Raw genomic sequence first — 20,380 nt, forward strand, 5'->3', positions numbered from 1 at the left:
TAAAGGAATAAAAAATAAACTTTGCATTTTCAGCAGAATTTAATGGCTCATTTCAGAGTCTGTATTAAAAGGTGTGAAAAGTCGAGTGTCTGCTGTGGATGATTTCTCTAAACTGTCTTACAAATTTGAATTTAATTTTCTCTGTTGCACTGCACAGTATTAACAAATCAGAGGCCAATTTTAGTAAGATACTCAATAAACAAGACACACGGTTCAGGAAAGCCTTTTTCTGCTTTAATACAAAGAAATTAAGATTTTAAATTCAGAAAATACAAGATTGGTCTGTTTTTTTGTTTTTTTTCCTCATGTCTTTTTTCCGTTTGCTATGAAATGCTGCTGTCCACCACTGTTCAATCAGCTTAAAATGAAATGCATCCTTTTGGTTGTGTTTGAGTCGAAATTCAGGGGATGATAATGATCTCTAGGTTTATTTAATTTTTTAATGGTGGGGCTTAGATTCAGGCCTTTCCTCATGTGACATTTTAATATTTTTTAGTTTGATGCAAGTGCCCAGTGTCATGTGACACCCTGTCCAGCAGATCCCGAAAACTCCTGTCGCATCCACATATTGCATCCATGCTTACCTCATAAAAACGAGGTACAAGTCAGGGCAAAATTTCTTCCAAAATAAATGTCATATATATATATATGTATATATATATATATATATACACACACACACATACATATATGTAGCAATCATATATACACATTCGTACATACATATACTAATTTATGTGATGCAAAGAAAAAAAATGTACACATTTCTTACAAAATTGTAACAAAGACTGGAAAGAGTTCTGTTTGCTCTGGAGCAAAGTCGTGTAGATGTTCAGCCTCTGAGGACTTCTCCATCAAAGTAGTCTCCTACATTTGTGTCCATGTTTGGGCAGCACAGACGTCACAGAGAGACGAAGAAACTGTATGTGACAGAAAAGGTTTGGTGACGCAAAAACAGGGTGGAAGGATGAATGTAAATTGAAAGGAGGGAGGCTAAAAAGGTGAAACGTATAGATGTGGGAGAATTGCATGAGCTCCCTGACTCAAAACATCAACAACAAAAGAAAAGCAAATAACAATAGAAAAGAGGGGGAGAAATTATCAGGGGGTGTTCACATAAAAAAAGGACAAACAAATTTTGTGTTCTTTTATTACTAAATATAGTGCAACAATAAACATTGCATTTCTTTCACCCTTTAACTTGCTTCCTAGGATGTCAACGTTTCTTTTCCCCGTCTTTAATTCAGTTAACACTTGGTATAAATACAAAGAATAACCTTTGTTCTGTCACTGCCCTGTGCCACAAGGTCAGTCCTCCTTTCAGAGAAAAAACAGGCTTCAGATTCAGAGACGTAAACATAACACAGACCCTGCTCAAAACAAGAGAGGAGGAAAAAAAAACAAAAAAACAAAAACAGGAGGAACATGAAGAATAAAAACAAAACATTCGTTGGTGTTTTGGGGCAGCTTGTAAATTTGAAAATGCAGGGCAGTTTTAATGGTGGTGATGACCCCTACAGTCAAAGAGCCAAATCCTCGAGGAATAAAAAAAACCAAGCTGTGTGGACCTCCTCGTCCCTCCTGGACAACGGTGTCGTGTACAGGAACAGCTGCGGCCTTTGGACTGGTTGGGCCTTAGAAGGCCTGCTGGGCTGGGTTGTAGTTGAATGTTGTTGGCACGTGAGGCCTCTCTTCCAGCTTGTCGTACTCCAGATGAAATTCCTTAGAGAAACAGATAGTTTTAAGATAATAGCTCTAATCCTCAAAACTAAAAATAATAAAACTTGATAATATCAACTCTTACCTTGGCTACTTTCCTCCAGTTAAGACAATCAAAAAAGTAGTAGGTACCCCTCTCATAGGTGTTAGTCTTCAGTGTAGGCTCCATGCCAGGTGCCCTAGTTATCCAAACCCGTTCCTCTTTGTGGTACCTCCAGTCCCGGTTAAAGCTGGAGAGTGAAGAACACATTAATAAGTATTACAATAAATAAATAAATAAAACGCTGCCACCTGGTGGCTAACCAGGGACCAAGAAAGATTCATTTCAAGAGTTTCACTCACACTTCCAGCTATTTCTACAAAAACTAAAAATGATTATGTTCATACAAAAGAAGAAAAATTATTCCATAAACAAACAATATTGTACCTTGTTAAGTGTTAATCTAAGAGTACACAGCAGAATCGATCATCATTTTAAAGCTTTACAAGCGTTTTTTCCAAAGGTTTGTTTATAAGAGATGTACTTGTGTAGTTCGACTTTAAAACCCTGACTTGGCCGTTTCGAGCACTGCCATGTAGGGCTGGGCCATATTATACCGTTCACGGTAATACCGGTATAATGTTAGGCAACGATAGGAAAATGAAATATCGCGATAGAATGGGAGTAAAACGCGCATGCGCAGTGCCTTTGTTTTCATACGCACATGGCCGATTGTTGAGTGAAACAGATGAACCAGAATTGGTTTGTAAAAATGGTGCAACTTCCGTGATGTGGAACTGGTTTGGTGTTTGTCCGTCAGATACACGACAAAGCACATTTTTTGCAGAACATGCAAGCGGCCGTTGTTATTGTCATATTTGTCGGACTAAGATGCTCTTAAATCTGGGAGTAATCTGGGTCCTAAACTCCGTATTCTTCAGGTCAAACAACACTGCAGCATCACTTAGAGTTAAAAACTGTCTAAATTCTTTCATCTTTAATAAAACGATCAGCATTGCTGCTTTACCAGGTGTAACTATGAAGTTTAACTTCCAGGCATCCATGAAAACAAAAGTTATTACATTTAACGGAGTTAGAAGTTAGCAGGAAGCTAGTGGAAGTTAGCTCGCTAGTTTCGCTAGTTACCTAAGCATGATATAGCATGTTCTGACTGAGAGATTTCTGAAAAAAATCAAACGTACAGTTCTGCTATCACTTCCAACATAAATGAAGACAGGAAACTAAACAGCAGTGACGTTTGTAGGGTTACTGAAGTTGGGCTAGCTGGTATATAATGATGTGCTACGTGATCGCTAGCGACACAGCTATGTTAGCATAACATAAACAGTGAAGCTGGAGGACGAACACTAACACTTTTCCACTTATAAAAGTTAACGTGAAGGTTCTTCATGGTTAGAGACAAATGCAATCGCATGGCAGGATGCTGTAAACGGACCAAACTTCAGTCAGGAGAACAACTGAGATAATCCATCCACAATACGAGGTTAGTCATTAATAGACTGCAACAACATGGGAATAGAGCAGCTGCCAGAGAATTCAACATTAATGAATCAATGGTACAGAAGTGGAGGAAGCAAGAAGAATGAGTTTAATAAAGTTTGATTTATCTGACTGCTTTGTTTCGCTTAATGTGCCTTATAATCCCGTGCACCTTATGGTCCGAAAAATACATACTGCACACTGCAGTTTAATGTTGCAAAGCACCTCTTTTTAACTTCAGTGGATATTATACATGGTTATGCTCAGGATATGTCAGCCCATTTCTACTGGAAATGCCTTTTGGTTAAACTTTCAGCAAGGAATTTGCATTTGCACTGTTACATTTTTATAAAGCTTTAATGTACATAAAAACCAGCTTCTTGTTTAAGTGAAAATAAATGGAAGGTTGTCTTTTTGCGCTAGTAATGTTGTGGAGTTGTATTTTGTCTCGCATCAATTATATCGTCGGTTATATCGTTATCGCAAATTTTCAAATATATATCGTGATAAATATTTTTGGCCATATCGCCCTGCTCTACTGCCATGTAGTGTTTTTGAAATCTGGTCACAACTGAGGGGTGGAAATAACAGAACCTGTTGTGTCATCTATTCAACTCCAAATAGGACAAAAAACAGAAACTGAGATAAACAGATTACCTCAAGTGATGAGTATGGTTCATTTCCCCCCCCATGGACTTCTACACAAGAAGAAGTCATTAAGAATGAATGCAGATTTGAAAACACTTCTGCATACCCTTTACTTTTTAGATCAGCAAGCTATGTTCATCGTTAATAAGTAGTCTAGGCTTTTTCTTAATGTGCGTTGGTTCAACCCTCCTGGCTTCCGCTCTCAGTTGTGTCTTCCGAGGCCTTTGGACTGAACGGGCCTTAGAAGGCCTACTGAGCTGGGTTGTAGATGAATGTTGCTGAACTTGTGTGTCAGGAAAAAGTCAATTATATTTGCATCTGCTGAGAGAATCCCTGTGGTTTAGAATTTAGATTCAGTTTTATATAATGTTCTAGCTTGTTTTTCTGTTTACGGATTGCTTAATTTCCTCTTCACAAAACTGTCTCATCTGCTCGCCAGTGAAACGTTTTTAATACGAAGCAGCAACTGCAAAGACTGTCGACTTTACACGACTCCTTTAAACTTCTTTGCTAAGTAAGGTGATCATCTCCTGGACAGACAAACACCTTTCTAGCAAAAAGTCAGTACTCACAGCTCCACTGCTGCCAGAAGCTGTAGCAGATCTCCTCCATTCATGTAGTACAGGTAGAACAACAGGTCTTCACCGTATCGAGACAGTTTGATGGCAGCCAACTAGAGTCAAGACAAGACAGTATAGATTAATTTTATTTTACTACATTAATCTTTGAACCGCTTACATTGAGCTCAAGTTCATGGTTACCTTGTCCCTTATGTGGATATTTGTTAAATACTCCGATGGAACATGGAAGTCTAAAAATGCAGATACAGATATAGGTTAGCAGCACACACAAGAGTGTCTAAAGCAGTGTGTAACTGTTTTAATTCACTGTGGCTTTGAAAATTTATGCTACCGATATGCCAAAAATGTGGTCTCCAGGTCGGATAAAAAAAGCAAAAACCAGGAGGCCTGCCAGAATCTAAATCTTATTAATTAACTCTGTCAACAGCCAACTACTTGTAATAAAATAGTTGAAGGTTTTTTTAGCTGCACTAATTTTAAAGGGCCACATGTATGTCTGTACTTTAATTTCCACAACAACAGTTTTTGTTAAAAAAGAAAAAAAAAAACATGACTAAAAATGTAAATATTTTACAAAAATACTAAGATTGCATTGCATCCTTTCTCTGCTCCTCCTCAGCACTAATGCAAATGTCTTGACACCTGCTCTGACTCTGGTCTTGAAAGCTACTCAGGACTGTCATACATCAAATTAATGTCTTACCGATGTCTTGAGGTCGACAAGGTGCGGAAGCCCAAGGAGAGGCAAACTTGGGGTACAAGTTTCTGTCAAAGAGTTTAGTTGCAATCAGTTCTTGCTAGTATTAATATCAAAAGCAGACTGTTTGCTAAACGTTTTAGATAAAACAGGAAGAAATGTCAAAAACTCTGAAAATACCAACTTTTACCAACCTACTGATGCAGTCAGCAGGGGGCAAACTTAACTAATGGAGTCTCTTTCCTCTTATTTCTTTATTACCTCTGAGTAAGAATGAAATTTGATGTATATCAAAAATCATAGACCCTGAAACTTAAAAGACCAGCGTGTATGATTTAGTGCTCCTCCCGTGACTGTTACAAATGCAAAAGGTTCCTAATGTATAAAAATGACAGTGAAGGGACTCACCCCTTCTGCAGATAATAAAAAGCTAATTCTAAGGCAACAAAGACACTGCGCCTCTTGTATTCAGCCACTGATACATTAATGACAATACGATTACATCCATCCAAAGAAACGGTGGGGAACTAAATAGATTCATTCATTAAAAATAAAAGCAGACAGATGTAACATGCATTATTGGACTAAAAATTTTTATTGTTTCTTTGTGTGTGTGTTTTTTATAGGAAAAATCAGTATGTATTTGCAGGGTAATGAAATTTGTCTTACTCTGGTGAGTTTAAGTTGAGTCCCAGTGTTGTGAGGTCACTTCCTAACGCCAGATGGACCATCCCCGGATCAGTCTCTGCTGCCCGGATAAACGTCAGTAGGCCAATCATGCCAAATTGATCCGTCACCATTCCTGCGGGAATGTTCGTCACCCGACCTGCAGCAGCAAGACAACTCAAGATTAAAACAAACTGTAGAAACTGGACTCTGAGCTAGATTCAGTACTTAATGTCAAATCACCTCTGCATTAATAACTACACTTTGTGAACAAACCAACTAAATACCTCTTTGAACTCATGATCACAGGTAAATTAATGGAAAAGTGATTATGGCTGTGTTACAATGAACGTTATTTTGTTGGTTTCCTCACTGTAGCTTAGTTGATAATTATCTAACCCCAAATGCAGGTTAGCACGTCCAACTGCCTCACTCAAGGCAATTAAGAAGGGTTGTTTTGGTGGAATAGCAGCAATACGATTGGCAGTGAAGACTCACCATCAGGCAACACCTGAATCCCTTTCTTCTGGTTGTTGTTCTGTGCTGAGGCCGTCTTGTCTCCGGGAAACTTGGGCCCATCTGCATTGGATGTGCTCTTGTTTGTGGAGTTCAAGTTCTAAAGGGAAGGGGGAAAAAAATCAATAGGCAGGAAAAATAATGCATGTATTTATTTCAATTCTTTTGATCTGTACCCTTCTCACAAAAAAAATAAAAAAGTTCTGCCAGTGTGCTGTGTGACTTACAGTTTTGCTGTCATCGTTGTTCAACGTGGGATCCTTATAGTTTGGCCCAGGCAGTGCAGGGAAGTCCTCATTGTGGATGGAGAAATCCTGTGTCTGCTCAGTTGATGGCTTTGTCACCATGCCAACTTGATGATGAAAGTGTAACAGCAAAGAAAAAAACAAAACAAACAAAATGGTACAATCAGCAATGATAGTCTGTCGTGTGCAGTGTAACAAAAGCTTAGCTAACATTATGAAGCTCATCTGATGGAATGTGCTGTCAGTGATTCATGTGAGGAAAATAAGACACTTTCTACAGTCTAATGGCTTACCATAAGGCGCTCGTCCAGTCAGTGGGTTGAGAACTGGTGTAGGGTTTCCGGTCCCTTCTCTCCGACTCCTATCTGCTAATGCAGGGAAGTCTGACAAATCCAGTCCTGTTACATTTTCACTCCCATCTGTTACACAAGGACAATACAAACATGTGAATCCTTAAATACACTATTTTTGTAAATATGTAATAATGTAGCCTTATTGTAAAGTAGATTAAGGATGTAGCAGCTCTCCCCTTTTTTGATGTGTATTTATGTAACAGTTTAAAAAGAGTCAGATCAGTTTAATGAGATTTTTATTCAGACCTAATTTCCTGCAATTCATTTCAAGGATACACAGTTTATGTATGATGGGTAGCACTGTTTGCTGCTGTTAACTCTTGTAAGACCCTAACAGCAGCATTAATGGAAAGCTGTGATTTTGTGCAGGAAACAGTATTATTTATCAGGCTGTGGCTGTTTTTTATGCTTTAAACACACACAGACAGAGCAATGTTAGTCTAAAAGTAGCTGAAACCTAATGGTTACCTGATGGTTAGACAAAAGTGAACAACCAACCTGTGCCGTTGAAGATGTTGCTTGATAATGAGTTGTTCATGAAAGCTTGATTGCGGTTCATCCCAAATCCTGACATGCTGCACAGACAGAAAAAAATAAGAAAAAAGAAAGAAAAAGGATACAAACATTTCCTTAATTAGAAAAAGATGTTTTAGAAAGCAACTGTACACACAAAAGGACACACCGAAGGTAACCCATGCCAGCACTATGAAGCAAGATTTGAGCTCATCCAGGTAACTTCAAGGTTAACCCTGGCTTTTCATTATTACAAAGGTGGTACATCACCATGGTAACTTACATCCTAACCTGTTTCAGAGCATGTTACGTTCACAGTTAAAGATAAACAGGTACAAAACCAGTGCCTACTCATCAATCAGTTTTCTGCAAAATGTCACTGTTCCTTGGATTTCAGTGCATGGATAAAGTTGTGTAGTTCACTGTGTTGGATTAGAAACAGATTCTTAGACATAAGTTTATTTTTCCTGTTGGGTGCAAACCATTTTATTGTTCTAAATTTACAAACGGGGCGCCTATTTTTACTTATTTGTTTTGAACTTTTTTTGTTTCTTTTTTTAAAATCTCAGACCGGGATAAAGCTGAAAGATTAAAAAAAAAACAAACATCTTGTGTACATCGAAACTTTAATGTAAAGTAAATATTCACTGTATTAGTTTCTCCTGTTCTTGATTGAGCTGTGATAGCTGTGAGGTGCCTGTTAACTTCAGCAGCTTGCATTCTTACCCGCTTTCTTTCAGGCTGTAATAGGCTAAACTTTATTAATACAGTAGGACTCTGGGAGTCTCCCTGATCAAACACTTAAAGCGCACATACATTCATATGGCGCTTTTAATACTACGCTACTATTTAATAAAAATTAAAAAAAAACTCTCTCTCACACACACACACCACACACACAGGTTTGGGTTCAGCATGTATTATTTTCTTCAGATTTTTCCTCATATTACAGTTTTGTCATTTTCTGCAAAATCAGCTGCTCTGCTGCCAACAGACTTATCCACATTTCAGATTGGTCAAAAGCTGTAAACAGCACCTCTTTCATGCTGGTAGCTAGATTGAGAAACCCTGGGTTGCCTTGTTAAGTTGATAATCAGCTTCTTGTGACTGCTTGGCTCAATCACCAGTTTTAAGATAACTGAACCCAGATAGCAGAAAGACATCCTGTGTATGTTGAATTTGCATCATAGTACAGGGCCATGTTCCTTTGAAACACTGGTGGATATGTGCAATAAATACTAAATCCATCTACCTGTTTATGGTAAAGGGCTGGCGTGCTGGCTGCTGTTTGGGCATACAGATGATACTGGGTGAGCTACGGTTGGGGCTTCCCAGCCCCGAGCTGCCCATGCTGTTGGTCCTGCCGCTTATCCCAATGCCTTGACCGACCTGAGAGTGATTCAGCACGTTCCTCGAATTCATCGGTAACGTCCCCCTGTTAAAACATCATCGTCCAATTTAGTGAATTCAAAGTTTTCTTAAACAGCACGATTAATCAGTCAAGTTCACACTCACCTGCTTGGTGATGGTGGGGTATGGAGAGACATGGTGGGGACTCCTGTTGTGGGGGTGATATGACTCGGTAGCTGCGACCCTTGCGTTAGACTTCGGTTTAACTGAGGTGTGTTGTTTCCCATGCCTCTTACTGAGAAGCCGAGTGCACCTGCACAAAGACAAAAGAAAGCTTTTCAGTTATCTGTTCAAATAACACAATCAAACTTTAAGTAACTCTAGTTCAGAGGTAAAAAGCAGAATTGTCTTTACGATTTTAAGTCCATCACAAATGACAAAACTGATGTAACAGGCTGTAAGATAAAGGTCAGCACTCACTTTGTGGACCATATAAACTCGCACCGAGCTGCGACAGCTGACCCGATGACGATGGTGAGGGAGAGGACAGCATCTGGAGAAAAACATTCAAGGACAGAACAGAGTAAGATAAATGTGGAAAAAAAATCTCAACAGGTAAGAAAGGTGTACCAGCACACAAAACTCACATCTTTATCCGACCGATGTGGAAACATCGTCGGCTGGTTGTAGTACATGCTTTCATCGGTAAAGTCGTTATCGACAACGTCAACGAACTCTACAAATTTCTTTCTAGCACCAAACATGCCTTTTGTCACCTGAAGAGAGAGAAAGGAACATTAATTAAAATGTGCATGTGAAAGAAAGCAGACGCTCAAGAGTGAACTTTTTGAACTTATACTGTGGCTTAGATTTGAATTTTAATTCTCTTTAGATTTCTACTTGAACTAGATAAAATTCAGAGCCAGTAAGGTTCAACCTATATATATATATATATATATATAGTACATATATTTATTAGTTTCAGATGTAGCCATTCTTGTATTTTGCTTGTTTACATTATTGTATTTTGCACAACTCTGTTGCTTGTGAAGCTCGCACACAAGAATTTCACTCACATGTGCTGTACCAATGTACCTGCACATGTGATGTGACAATAAAAGTGATTTGATTTTGATTTGACCTATACAATATTTTCTGGTCAACTTCTACACTAGCCTAAAAATGTTATGGTTTCAAAATTGGACATTAAATTTTTTTTTTAGTTTTAGTATTTATAGAATAATTCTTGCAGCATTCATTCAGGCAGTCAGCGTGGCAATTGCCTGATCTCTGCTCACAGTTGCAGCAGCAGGGTAAGAATTAGGAACAGGGGTACGCATTTTCTGCTAAAGACTCTCTCCGAAATGGTCCGTCGGCCAAATTGGTTTGGTCAAGATAATGCACAGACAAACATATGTCACCACTAGTACCCTGCACCTTATACTACTCTACTAAGTCTGTGATGGGGAGAAGAAATTAGCAAGGAGACATTGCAGGGATCAGAAGTGGATAATAAATTGGCATCAAGCAATCCAAACCACCCGTTAAGGTGTATTGTGTGTCCTAAAACCCCCTCAGCATTCCTCTGGGGTAAGGAAGGTGGAAGCAGGTTCAGAAGGGTAAGCAGGCAGGGGGTGAATCCCAGTTTTGGTTCCTCCTGGGTTTTGAATAGGAGTCAGCTCAAGGCATACTGGCTAATAGGTAAGGATTAGAGTTAAAGAAGCACATACGGGGAATTAAGATTAGAATTTAGCTCCTAGGGTTAGAGTCTTGTATCAGACTGCCAATTGCACCTTGTGTTGATGGCAACTTGGCCTTGGAACACTACTGACTCATTACTCCTGTTTTGCTATACTTATTTGTATTTGGGATTTTATTTTATTTTTTACATGAGTACTTGTTGCATTTTTAATCCCTGTGACTACATTTTAAACTTAGAGCAAGGGTCAGGGAGCAAGTGAAAATAACAAATTTGCATAGATTATGTTTAGCAGAAGTACTTTCTCAGTTATAATGGGAGCACCTTGGAAACCAGAGAAATCTGTTCTAATCTGGTAAGACTACTGGGCTGAAATTTTTGTTATGCAGTACAACTTGTTAGGCTTCCTCAATCCAGAATGGTAGCTGAATAAAAATAACTATTTCTTCATTTCTGTGATTAAGCATTCTACATGTTTGATTTTGTACTATTGTGAAATATGTCAATACCTTCCAGAAACTGTCTCTAACTAATAACTAATGTTATTCTTTTTTGTTAGTCTATGAGACGGTTTTTTTTAAACACATTTGAATAATTCTTGGAACTTTTTACTGTATTTGCTCCCATTTAAAGAACCTGATTCACTTTCATGGTAAAAGAAGCCAGTTCTCTTTAACAGATTCTCAGATATTCGAGTTCAAACACTGCTTTAGATATCAAATCAATGTGTGGGGGGAAACACACACGTATATATCATCGACAAGCCTAAATCCACAGACGATCTGTGGTTAGTTGTCCAAGATGTTTAGAACAACCTACCAGCCGAGCTCCGTCAAAAACTGTGTGCAAGTATACCTAAAAGAATTGATGCTGTTTTGAAGGCAAAGGGTGGCCACACCAAATACTGATTTGATTTAGATTTCTCTTTTGTTCCTTCACTGCATTTTGTTGTTTGATTAAAATAAATGATTAACACTTGCATTTTTGAAAGCATTCTTTGTTTACAGCATCTTTCCTCACCTGCCTAAAACTTTTGCACAGTACTGTATATCTCAAGTACTTTATATTTAAAGTACTTCCTATGCGATGCTGAAATTTCACAGCAATCAGTCTATATGTTTAAACTTTGGACTACACTTTTTTAGGCAAATCAAAGACGGCTGAGCAGAAAATGTTGTTAAAAACCCCCAATGATCTGAGACTGAATAGCCCATGTCTGAAACTAACAGCACCGCATTGTATTGTTTGTGCAACTGGAACTTTACTGCCGCCACACAGCGTTGATATTTCATAACCTTTGTATAAACAAAAAGATATCTTATATGACTGCAAGGCTAAGTTAAATGGAAGCATCTGGAAATTCAATATGTTATAATTTCTTTGTAATTCAATGGGCTACAACTGGCACCTTACGGTTCTTAAAATAAACTTTTGAATAGTTGCTTTCTCTACGAATTTAAAATGAAGATTGATTTATTTGACTTTTACAACAAAAAAAACAAAAACTGCAGCCCTACGATACCTGTTAACTAAATGAGATGACAGCAGAACTGGTTGTTAAGTTCCATCCCGTTAAACTTTACTATTGATGTGTTTAACAGCAACAAAGCTAACAGGCTAGCCAACACTAGTTTAGGTAGCTAACATTAGCAGGCTAGGTGCTTGTCACTTTGAGTTAGCTTAGCTAGCTTAACGTCAGCTTGCTAACTGGCTACTCTAAAAACAACCAAAGTAACAGAGCGTTTAAACTGAGAAATACACAGTGGTTTAGCTACCAGTAACACTGGCCCTCTTTGCCTCCGTTTATCCACTGTCAGCTGTGTGTTTTCACGGCTCAGTTTATGCTCCGATTGCAGGCAGTGGCAGTAGGAGCAGATAGACCAATAGCGACAATCTGCGGATGCTAAAGGCTAACGACGTGCTACGTATTTAAACGAAAGAAAGCAAGGGAGGTAAAAAGCTCCAGCTGACGGAGTTTAATTTACATAGGGCAATTTTAACATAAGAACAAAAATAAGTAAAATAATCTCACCGCATCAATTTCCCTTCGCTTCGTTAGATCCAAGATGGCTGTGAGTATTCTCAATCGAAAGAGGTCTAGCCTTTACCCCCTGACCTTACAACCTGCTGATCACTTCCGTACACAAAAACGAACACATCTGATAGTTTCCCTAACAGGGTGCTGGGAGAAGAACCAACAGATATCCAGAAAAGTACTTCACGGAGGGGGAAAGAAAAAAAGAAGATTTTGCAGTCATTTAAAGCAAATATGACACTGTCGAGTTTTTGTCTCCCTCGTGTGAACATCAGGTGTCTCACTCCAGTAAAATAAATGTGTGGATTTACATACTGCAGAGGATGTGATTGTCAGCAATAAAAGTTTGGTTACCAACCACATTTGACACATATCTCATAGAGTATCCCAAATCTCACAGGTTTCTGTGCAAAAACATGAACTTTGCATGTTGACAAGGGCCTTATGTCACAACTGGGTTTTTGGTTGTTTTTTACTTAACGTTTTTTGTTTGTTTGTTTTTACTCTACATTTAATCAAATTAGCACACAACAAACTGGGGGCTATATCTGTTCATATCTTACATAAAATGAGTAGTTGAGAAAAGCCTGGTAGTCAGAGGTATTTTAAAGTGGACCTGCAGGAGCTAACACTGTTCACAGTGGCATGAATTACTCAGTGAGGTTGGAAAACAGCAGCTTCACATGAATTTAATATGGCCCGGAAACTTAAAACCACATTGTATGGACTTCCTCAGCAGATGGCGTCTTAAGGCTGTTATAATGATCCTTTATCAGTTAGTTTGCCAAACACTTAAAGTGTTTGGCAAACCATCAATCATCATTATTTATCTGCTGAGGAAAAGAACTGGACATAGCTGAAAGCTTTGGGAACAACAAGTAAGCCTAGTGTAAGGGGGGGAAATAAATGGGTTTTACAGTAGAAAAGGCAGGTATAAAATTAATGATGTTTCCATTCCAGTTACTTCACCCTGGAACCATATATTATATCTGTGCTTCCCTTCCTGTGAGATATCCAGATTTTTAATATGAACAGGATCTTTTATGACAGTCACACTATTGTGCTCTGGCAGTAAGTGGCTGCGGGAAAGTGATAAAAACAGTGTGTCAGTGAGTGAAAGCAGATGAGGGTCAACTATTGCCCCCTCAGATAAGGACAATGAAATCCCTTCCTAATTTTATCTAGTTGGAAAATAGCCCCAATGAAGATATGTCAGATAGCATGGACACTTCACACCTCTTGTAAGATATCCAGCTTACTTACAGGATATTCATCTTTGAGTATAAGCTTGCATGAAGATTGTTTGGATTTGGAGGATTTGACTTGCTATGTGTTCATTCTAAATGAACCCATTTCCAAGACTATACAATGTGGCATTGGCAAAACACAGATCTACAGAGATTTTCCATAACTGAAAACATAGTATACTCTAATCAAAGTAATCTGATATGCCTGCAAACACTGGCAAATTGCTAAGAACATTTCACCTGTTGAGCCCAGTGGCTTCCACCCAAGACTGCCTCTGGGATGATTACAGCAGAATGCAAATGACCTTTGTTGCTCTTTCATCACAAAGCACTTATTCTGCTTATCCATGTCACCCTGCCCCTCCCTGTTTCTCTCTCTCCCACCTCTGTCATCTCAGAGAAGAAGAGGGGAAAGTCATTAGGCACAAATGGGGAGGAGAGAGCTAGTGGTTGCTATAGCCATGAGAGTCTGGCAGAGCTTGGAGCCACAGAGAGATAGTGAGAGGACTGCACTGGGAAATATCTGCCCAGGGAATACAATAAGTTTTCAGCTCATTAAGTTGGATAAACAAATGGCTTACTGTAGGAGATACTGGGAGTCATACTGGATATCATCAGCAAGACATTAGAAAGAAGGTATTTTGAATTTTTTGTATGAACATCTTAACACTTACAATGTTTTTCTGTTTAATTTTATTATATATTACCTTGACACAACACCCCCTTTATTACATTAAAGGATGCACTTCATAATATAACTGATGTGTCATCCTCCTTCCTAAGCTGTTGTATGATTTCACTGTTTCTTTTTTCTTGATTATCAAGATGAATAAACGCAGAGGGGAAGTGGAGGAGTGTTAATGGAACACCATGAAATTCACTTGAAGATAAAGGAGATGGATGTCGAGTAACAGTCTTGTGGCAGAAACAGTAAGAAAAATGGGCAATGCCATGAGAAGTATTCTCGCCTTCATTCCTTCTGAACGCTGCCAGCGCTTCTTAGTTGGGGACCTGAAGGAGATGCCACTAGATCGGACCCTGGACCTGAGTAGCCGACAGCTGCGAAAGCTGCCTGTTGCTGCCTGTCTCTTCAATGAGTTGGTGAAGCTTTACCTGAGTGACAACAACCTCAGCAGCTTACCGGCTGAAGTGCAGAGCCTGAGAAAGCTGCAGCTTCTGGCCCTTGATTTTAACTGCTTTGAGGAGCTCCCACTAGCCATATGCAGGTTGCCCCAGCTTAGTATTCTTTACTTGGGTAATAACAGGCTTTATCACCTCCCCGTAGAGCTGAGAGAGCTTAGGGAACTTAGCACTCTGTGGCTGGAGACTAATTGCTTCACTGTTTTCCCTAAGGTTGTTTGTGAGCTCTCAAATCTAAAGACCCTGCACCTCGGATATAACCAGATACGGAGTTTACCCAAAGAATTTGGACGGCTGCACGAGCTGCGAAGTATTTGGCTTGCTGGGAACCAACTGCCAGATTTCCCACCAGTGTTGCTTGAAATGCACTCTCTGGCTGTTGTTGATGTAGATCGGAACAGAATACGTCATTTTCCTAGCCTTTCTCACATGCAGGGGTTAAAACTTGTGATCTATGACCACAACCCCTGTGTTAATGCCCCAGCAGTGGCTGAGGGAGTCAGAAGGGTTGGGCGATGGGCTGATAGCTCAGATGACGAGCAGGAAGATGATGCTTCAAAAGCAGCAAGTGAGACTACAGCTGAGGTTGTCGAAGTCCATCCTGAAGAGCAACAGAACATTCAAGGTTAAGGACCAAAGTGACCTTCAGCTGTGGGGAGGCGGGATTGACTGGCCAGGCTCGAGTGGTGTCCTGGAGCACTTAAAGCAGAGTGGCATGACAAATACCGTCAGGGTGATGGTATTTGGTCCATATATGGTAAAGCCAATCATTTAAAAGGGAAAGCTCACCTCTGAAATCAAATCTACACACACACACCCTCAACTGGCCTGCTGTGCTACTTGTCTATCAGATTGTTTGGTGAGAGTTGGCCAGTTTTAGATATACTAGTTATGTTTGCATTTACATATCTTAGGATTATGACTTTATTTTGGATTGAACTGTCCTTATAAAGGCCATAAAGTAATGAAATCCAAAATGCATAGTCTGTAAAATGGGATATTTGAATCACGACATAAAAGCAACATTTAAAAAAACAAAATAAAAAGACTGCATGCCTTGAAATTATTCATTTCAACACCGTAAACTTTTTAATTGATCTTTTCCCTCTGGAATGTTGCATGTATTATATTGTTTGTGTATTGCCACGTTCACATAGTATGTTTGCAAGGCAATGTGTCAAAACAGGCATTAACATTATTCTAGTAAATCAGCCATGCAGCTGTTGCTGTCCAGTGATCTGAGAATTAGTTTCTACTTTTATACTTTTATAGTCAGTATAATTCACAGTTTGTGACTTCTGATTTTACAATGCAAAGCATTAGAAAACATTTTGTTCCAGCAGTGCAAGATAGTATCTGCACCTGCTGAGGATTTTAATACCAGAGATGGATAGTTTAAGTCAATTAGTGCACTCTGTATCCAGACCAATGCATAATTCATCGACTAGATTGGAGCTGTGGCTTTGAATAAAGACTGCTAATGGGCCATAATGTCGTTGCTGTAAGGTTCTGGTTTGAAACAGATCATACATGCAATTTTGCAATTCCCCTGTGTACCAGGAAAATGTTCTGTAAACAAGCTTAAAAGTAATTCCACGATATATGATCTGGGCATTTGGAAACTTTCTAAACAAAATGCATAAAAAAAAAAAAGATTGAAAGGGCTTGAAATTGTTTTTTCTTCTGGAAATGTGATTATTTACGACTGGTTTCTGTGCTTCCACCTTTCATAGATCTTTATATTATTCTATAAATATGTATTTGATTTTTTAAATATATGAATGCATAATATTTTACCTAAATGTATACTTATATTACGTTATAGTATTTATTATGATTTCAGGTAATCTTTTACATTTGTATGGTCCTATTATAAACTACATATATATCAATCTGATTTTGTTATGTTTTATGTGCTTAACATTATGTTTTAATGTAACAATGGAATAAACTTATTTAATCTTATATTAAACACAACACCTATTTTGTTTTTTAAATCAGTATAGTTAAATTTGGTTTGTGAATGTATAAACATCTTTATGTTTAGTCATTCAAAAGCATTCACCAGAGTTTTGGTACGTTTTTACCTTTATAACAAAATCAGACGTCATGTGAAGTTGCAGGATTTTTTTCAAACCAATAGCTGTAATGTTATTTAATCTATGCTTAAGTGTGACACATACCTATATATAGATTTCATGCTTAATACAAGCCAACAGCATCAATGTTAACCCTTTAAGTATCTGCAGATCACAACTTATTACAAACCATTTGAGTTTGCATTGCTGCTCTCTCTGCACACACACACTCACTGACCACTTTATTGGGTACACTGTGCTAGCACCAGGTTCAATCTGCTTTTCCCTTAAAAAACTGTGTTAATTCGCATAGATTCAACAAGATGCTGGAAACATTCCTCTGAGCTTTTGGTCTATGCTGAAATGATAGCATCACATGATAAAAATCTCCTGTAGCGCCACATGTCAAAGGTGCTATGGGATTGAGATCTGATAAGTGTGTAATTCACTGTCAGTTTGAAGAAACGAGTTTGGGCTTTGTGTACCCTGCTGGAACTAGCCATCAGAAGTTGCTTAGAATTTCCAGTAAATTATCTGTACAAGAGATTGGAACAAAAAGAAGTAAACATATTTTTGTTTAAAATGTTAAAAACCCAGTATTCAGGACATGTTTACTGGAGATACAAGTTAACTTATCTTGTCGATGATTTTACATTTCTCAAATGTATATGTAATGTAATGTAAATTTGTTATTAAGTAATTTACTGTAAGACTGCAAGACAGTCATCAGATTTCTCTATAGGAATTAAAAATTCAGTTGGTAGCTAGAGTTGCTTTATTATGGTGACAATAAAGAAGTTAACTGTGTTTAATTTGTTTAACACATAACATCTACTCGTATTTTCTCAGGATACAAGATGAGAGATTATGAGTGCATTATATTACATACATAAATATCTTTGGTTCAAAGTCCAACGAAAACACAACTTGCCCACTTCCTTTACTTAAACTTACTTGGATCCAAAGCACCCCTGAAGTGCAGGTTAAACACATGGAGGCTGAGCCACATACTAACATCAGCTTCAATTCTACAGTAACTTTACTATTCCTCTTATTCTCCATAGTCATTAATGATAAATAAAGAAAGTTTCACATGTATCAATAAACTTATATTACTTAAAAGACCCATCTAAAATGTTCTGGTGCTTGGTTGTGATGAAAACTGAATAAATAATATTTTTTAACAAACAGCAGAACGCAAACTGCACTTAATAATAAAGACCTCATAGAATGAACCACAACTGTATAAGAGTCAAGCTTTAACTAAATATGCCACACTAGGTAAGTCATGTGGTACACTGAAAAAGAACATGTATTTATAATATTAAAACAAACAAAAAAACAAAACATAATTTTTTTTAGATCCCTCAGGCGGGGCTCTTTGCACCTTTTACCATAGCTGTCTTTTTACACCAAAATTTCCAAATCTAATTGGTCTCTCAATGACCCTTTGAGAAAATGCATCAGTCTTTTGCAGTTTTGTTTCAATTGCAAAGCATTTACTTTCAAAAGTGGCATCATATTTAATGATGTTTGAACTGAGAAGTAAGGGTAACACATGAGGAGATTGAACTGACTTAAAAGGGTGTGTTAAGCTGTTGGCATTATGTGACGATAGAGAATACTGTTAGACAAGCCAGATCTGGAATGTAGCACCTCTTGATGTGGGAAAGAATAAACTCAAATGTAACAAAGACAAGAATTGTAAGACCAGAAGAAAGAAATAAGCAGCACTAAAAGTTACAAAAAAACCCCTCTTGTCAAAATGAGAAGTGTTCCAGCTAAAACAATGTGGCTAGTACTGATTACAGTCATGCATGTGAATTTGATCAAATTGGAACAGTAGGTATGCTTCAATCTATCACGATCTGCCAAATCACATTCAAACTGCTAAAGAGTGATAATGGAATATATAAGCATATCCTACAGGTACTGTAACTGTGTGAGGTGACAGGGTTCAAAGGCTCATCCAGGGTCCAGGTCTCTGCCGTAGTACTGTTTCACCCAGCTGAGGTGGAGAATTCTCTTCCACCTCTGGCCCATCAGACTCATGAGACTCCTCTTCCTTGCTATCTGGAACATCAGGCCCCAAGGAATCTGGGATTACAGAGGCATTCTTTGACAGCTCAGTGCCTGTGCCAGTCTCCTGAAAATCAGATGACTCACTCACAGATCCAGTCACTTTAGAAGAATTAAGTTCCTTCTGAGAGTTTTCCCTCTCCATGCGCTTTCGGACCTCTTCTCTCCTCTGCTGGATGCGGGTGTCGTCTCCCATCATAACCCTGACTCTCACTTGATCTGGAGGCCAGAGTCCACCCCATATAAACTGCAGGTAGCTGAACAGCACAATGACACTGAGGAAGGCAAAGTTGGTCGCTACGCCAATCACTGCAGATGTCAGGGGGAAGTTATACAGAACATATCGAATACCAGTGAAGTAAGCGTGGATACGGAGCTGAGATGAGTAGATCTGAACCTGTTTTGAGTGGATCTCAATGACTGCACCAATAGTGGGTTGATAAGCGTTGGTCTTGAAGTCTGAGAACAGCTCCACCTCTATGAGCTGCTTCTGCTCCGCCATGCCAGTGACGAGAAGAGGAGCGAACACTAAGGTACTCATAGTCTGCAGAAGCTTAGAGCGGTAATGCAGCATTGTAGATCTTCCAACTGATGAGACAGTCGTTCCACCCTTGGTATAACAAGACATCTTTACCATGAACATACCCAGCTCTTCATTCACTGGCGATTCAGGCATTTCCAACTCCAAAGATATTCGGTAAGGCTGACCATTGGCCATCACCTGATCTCTGCCATTCTTCATGAAAGAGATGTTGGCTGTGGGGAAGGAGCAAAGTCTCGTCTCCGAGGTATCACAGTCAGCAGTGTAGAAGAAGTGCACTGGGGTGGAGAAGCTCACGGTAGGCATATAAGAGTAATAAAAGCTCCCATAGAGAAAGATGGACACCCAGAGCAGCAGCACTAGGACACAAAAAAGGATGGCTGCCTGAAGCAGTGTCCGTCGGGCTTTGAGGAGCGTGACAGCTGCCACATCGTGCAGCCAGTGCAGAAGTGGTCCCATGGCACCTCCTAATGTTTCCGAACCGGAACTCACCGACCTTCTTCTGGTCCCGTTCTGGACAGTCGTTGCTCCTTGGATTCCCGTGGACCGCTGCCTCAGCGGAAGGTCCCTACCTTGATGCATCAGTGGGTGGGTCTCCTCCATAACCGTGTAATCGCTTATCTTCACCCTCCATTTCAAGTCTGGTTAACCGGCTACATGCTAACCGTGATAGTTGCAGCTACCGTCACGGGCGAAATAAACTACTCGGCAAAAACAAATATCCTGTTTTTCTAAAGTCTGGACTGTGTTGGTTTCACTCAGACTGTGAATTTAAGATAGCAAATTAGCCTAC

General features: G+C 39.0%; 3 protein-coding genes across 3 annotated transcripts; 1 reads left to right on the forward strand and 2 right to left on the reverse strand.

Annotated features, from left to right (window-relative positions):
* Positions 1 to 784: 784 nt before the first annotated feature.
* On the reverse strand, positions 785 to 12,543 carry cnot2 (CCR4-NOT transcription complex, subunit 2). The gene is made up of 15 exons (XM_085357244.1): positions 12,500 to 12,543; positions 9,416 to 9,544; positions 9,249 to 9,321; positions 8,934 to 9,081; positions 8,671 to 8,853; positions 7,404 to 7,480; positions 6,846 to 6,971; positions 6,535 to 6,659; positions 6,290 to 6,407; positions 5,795 to 5,951; positions 5,132 to 5,193; positions 4,609 to 4,658; positions 4,420 to 4,520; positions 1,805 to 1,949; positions 785 to 1,722 (listed from the first exon to the last, which is right to left on the reverse strand). The coding sequence occupies exons 2-15, from the start codon at positions 9,530 to 9,532 to the stop codon at positions 1,636 to 1,638; spliced, it is 1,569 nt and encodes a 522-aa protein (XP_085213370.1). The 5' UTR covers positions 9,533 to 9,544; positions 12,500 to 12,543; the 3' UTR covers positions 785 to 1,635.
* Positions 12,544 to 14,649: 2,106 nt separating this feature from the next.
* lrrc10 (leucine rich repeat containing 10) lies at positions 14,650 to 15,519 on the forward strand. The gene has a single exon (XM_085357245.1). It carries the CDS (start codon positions 14,650 to 14,652, stop codon positions 15,517 to 15,519), a length of 870 nt encoding a protein of 289 aa, XP_085213371.1.
* Positions 15,520 to 18,704: 3,185 nt separating this feature from the next.
* Positions 18,705 to 20,369, reverse strand: LOC146627611 (seipin-like). The gene has a single exon (XM_085357246.1). The coding sequence runs from the start codon at positions 20,188 to 20,190 to the stop codon at positions 18,925 to 18,927; it is 1,266 nt and encodes a 421-aa protein (XP_085213372.1). The 5' UTR covers positions 20,191 to 20,369; the 3' UTR covers positions 18,705 to 18,924.
* Between the last annotated feature and the right edge of the window lie 11 nt (positions 20,370 to 20,380).

Source organism: Diplotaxodon limnothrissa, linkage group LG7 (assembly GCF_057381915.1).
Source record: "Diplotaxodon limnothrissa isolate DT_005_m linkage group LG7, D_limnothrissa_male_GT1.1, whole genome shotgun sequence".
NCBI classification, from domain to species: Eukaryota; Metazoa; Chordata; class Actinopteri; order Cichliformes; family Cichlidae; genus Diplotaxodon; species Diplotaxodon limnothrissa.

Excerpts from the sequence above, each read along its gene's own strand:
- cnot2 (XM_085357244.1), bottom strand. The coding sequence starts at position 9,532 with ATGTTTGGTGCTAGAAAGAAATTTGTAGAGTTCGTTGACGTTGTCGAT. Across the intron at positions 8,854-8,933 it reads ACCCCACCATCACCAAGCAG|GGGGACGTTACCGATGAATT; the intron begins GTGAGTGTGAAC and ends ATGTTTTAACAG. Across the intron at positions 5,194-5,794 it reads CTCAACTTAAACTCACCAGA|AAACTTGTACCCCAAGTTTG; the intron begins GTAAGACAAATT and ends ACTCTTTGACAG.
- lrrc10 (XM_085357245.1), top strand. The coding sequence starts at position 14,650 with ATGTCGAGTAACAGTCTTGTGGCAGAAACAGTAAGAAAAATGGGCAAT.
- LOC146627611 (XM_085357246.1), bottom strand. The coding sequence starts at position 20,190 with ATGGAGGAGACCCACCCACTGATGCATCAAGGTAGGGACCTTCCGCTG.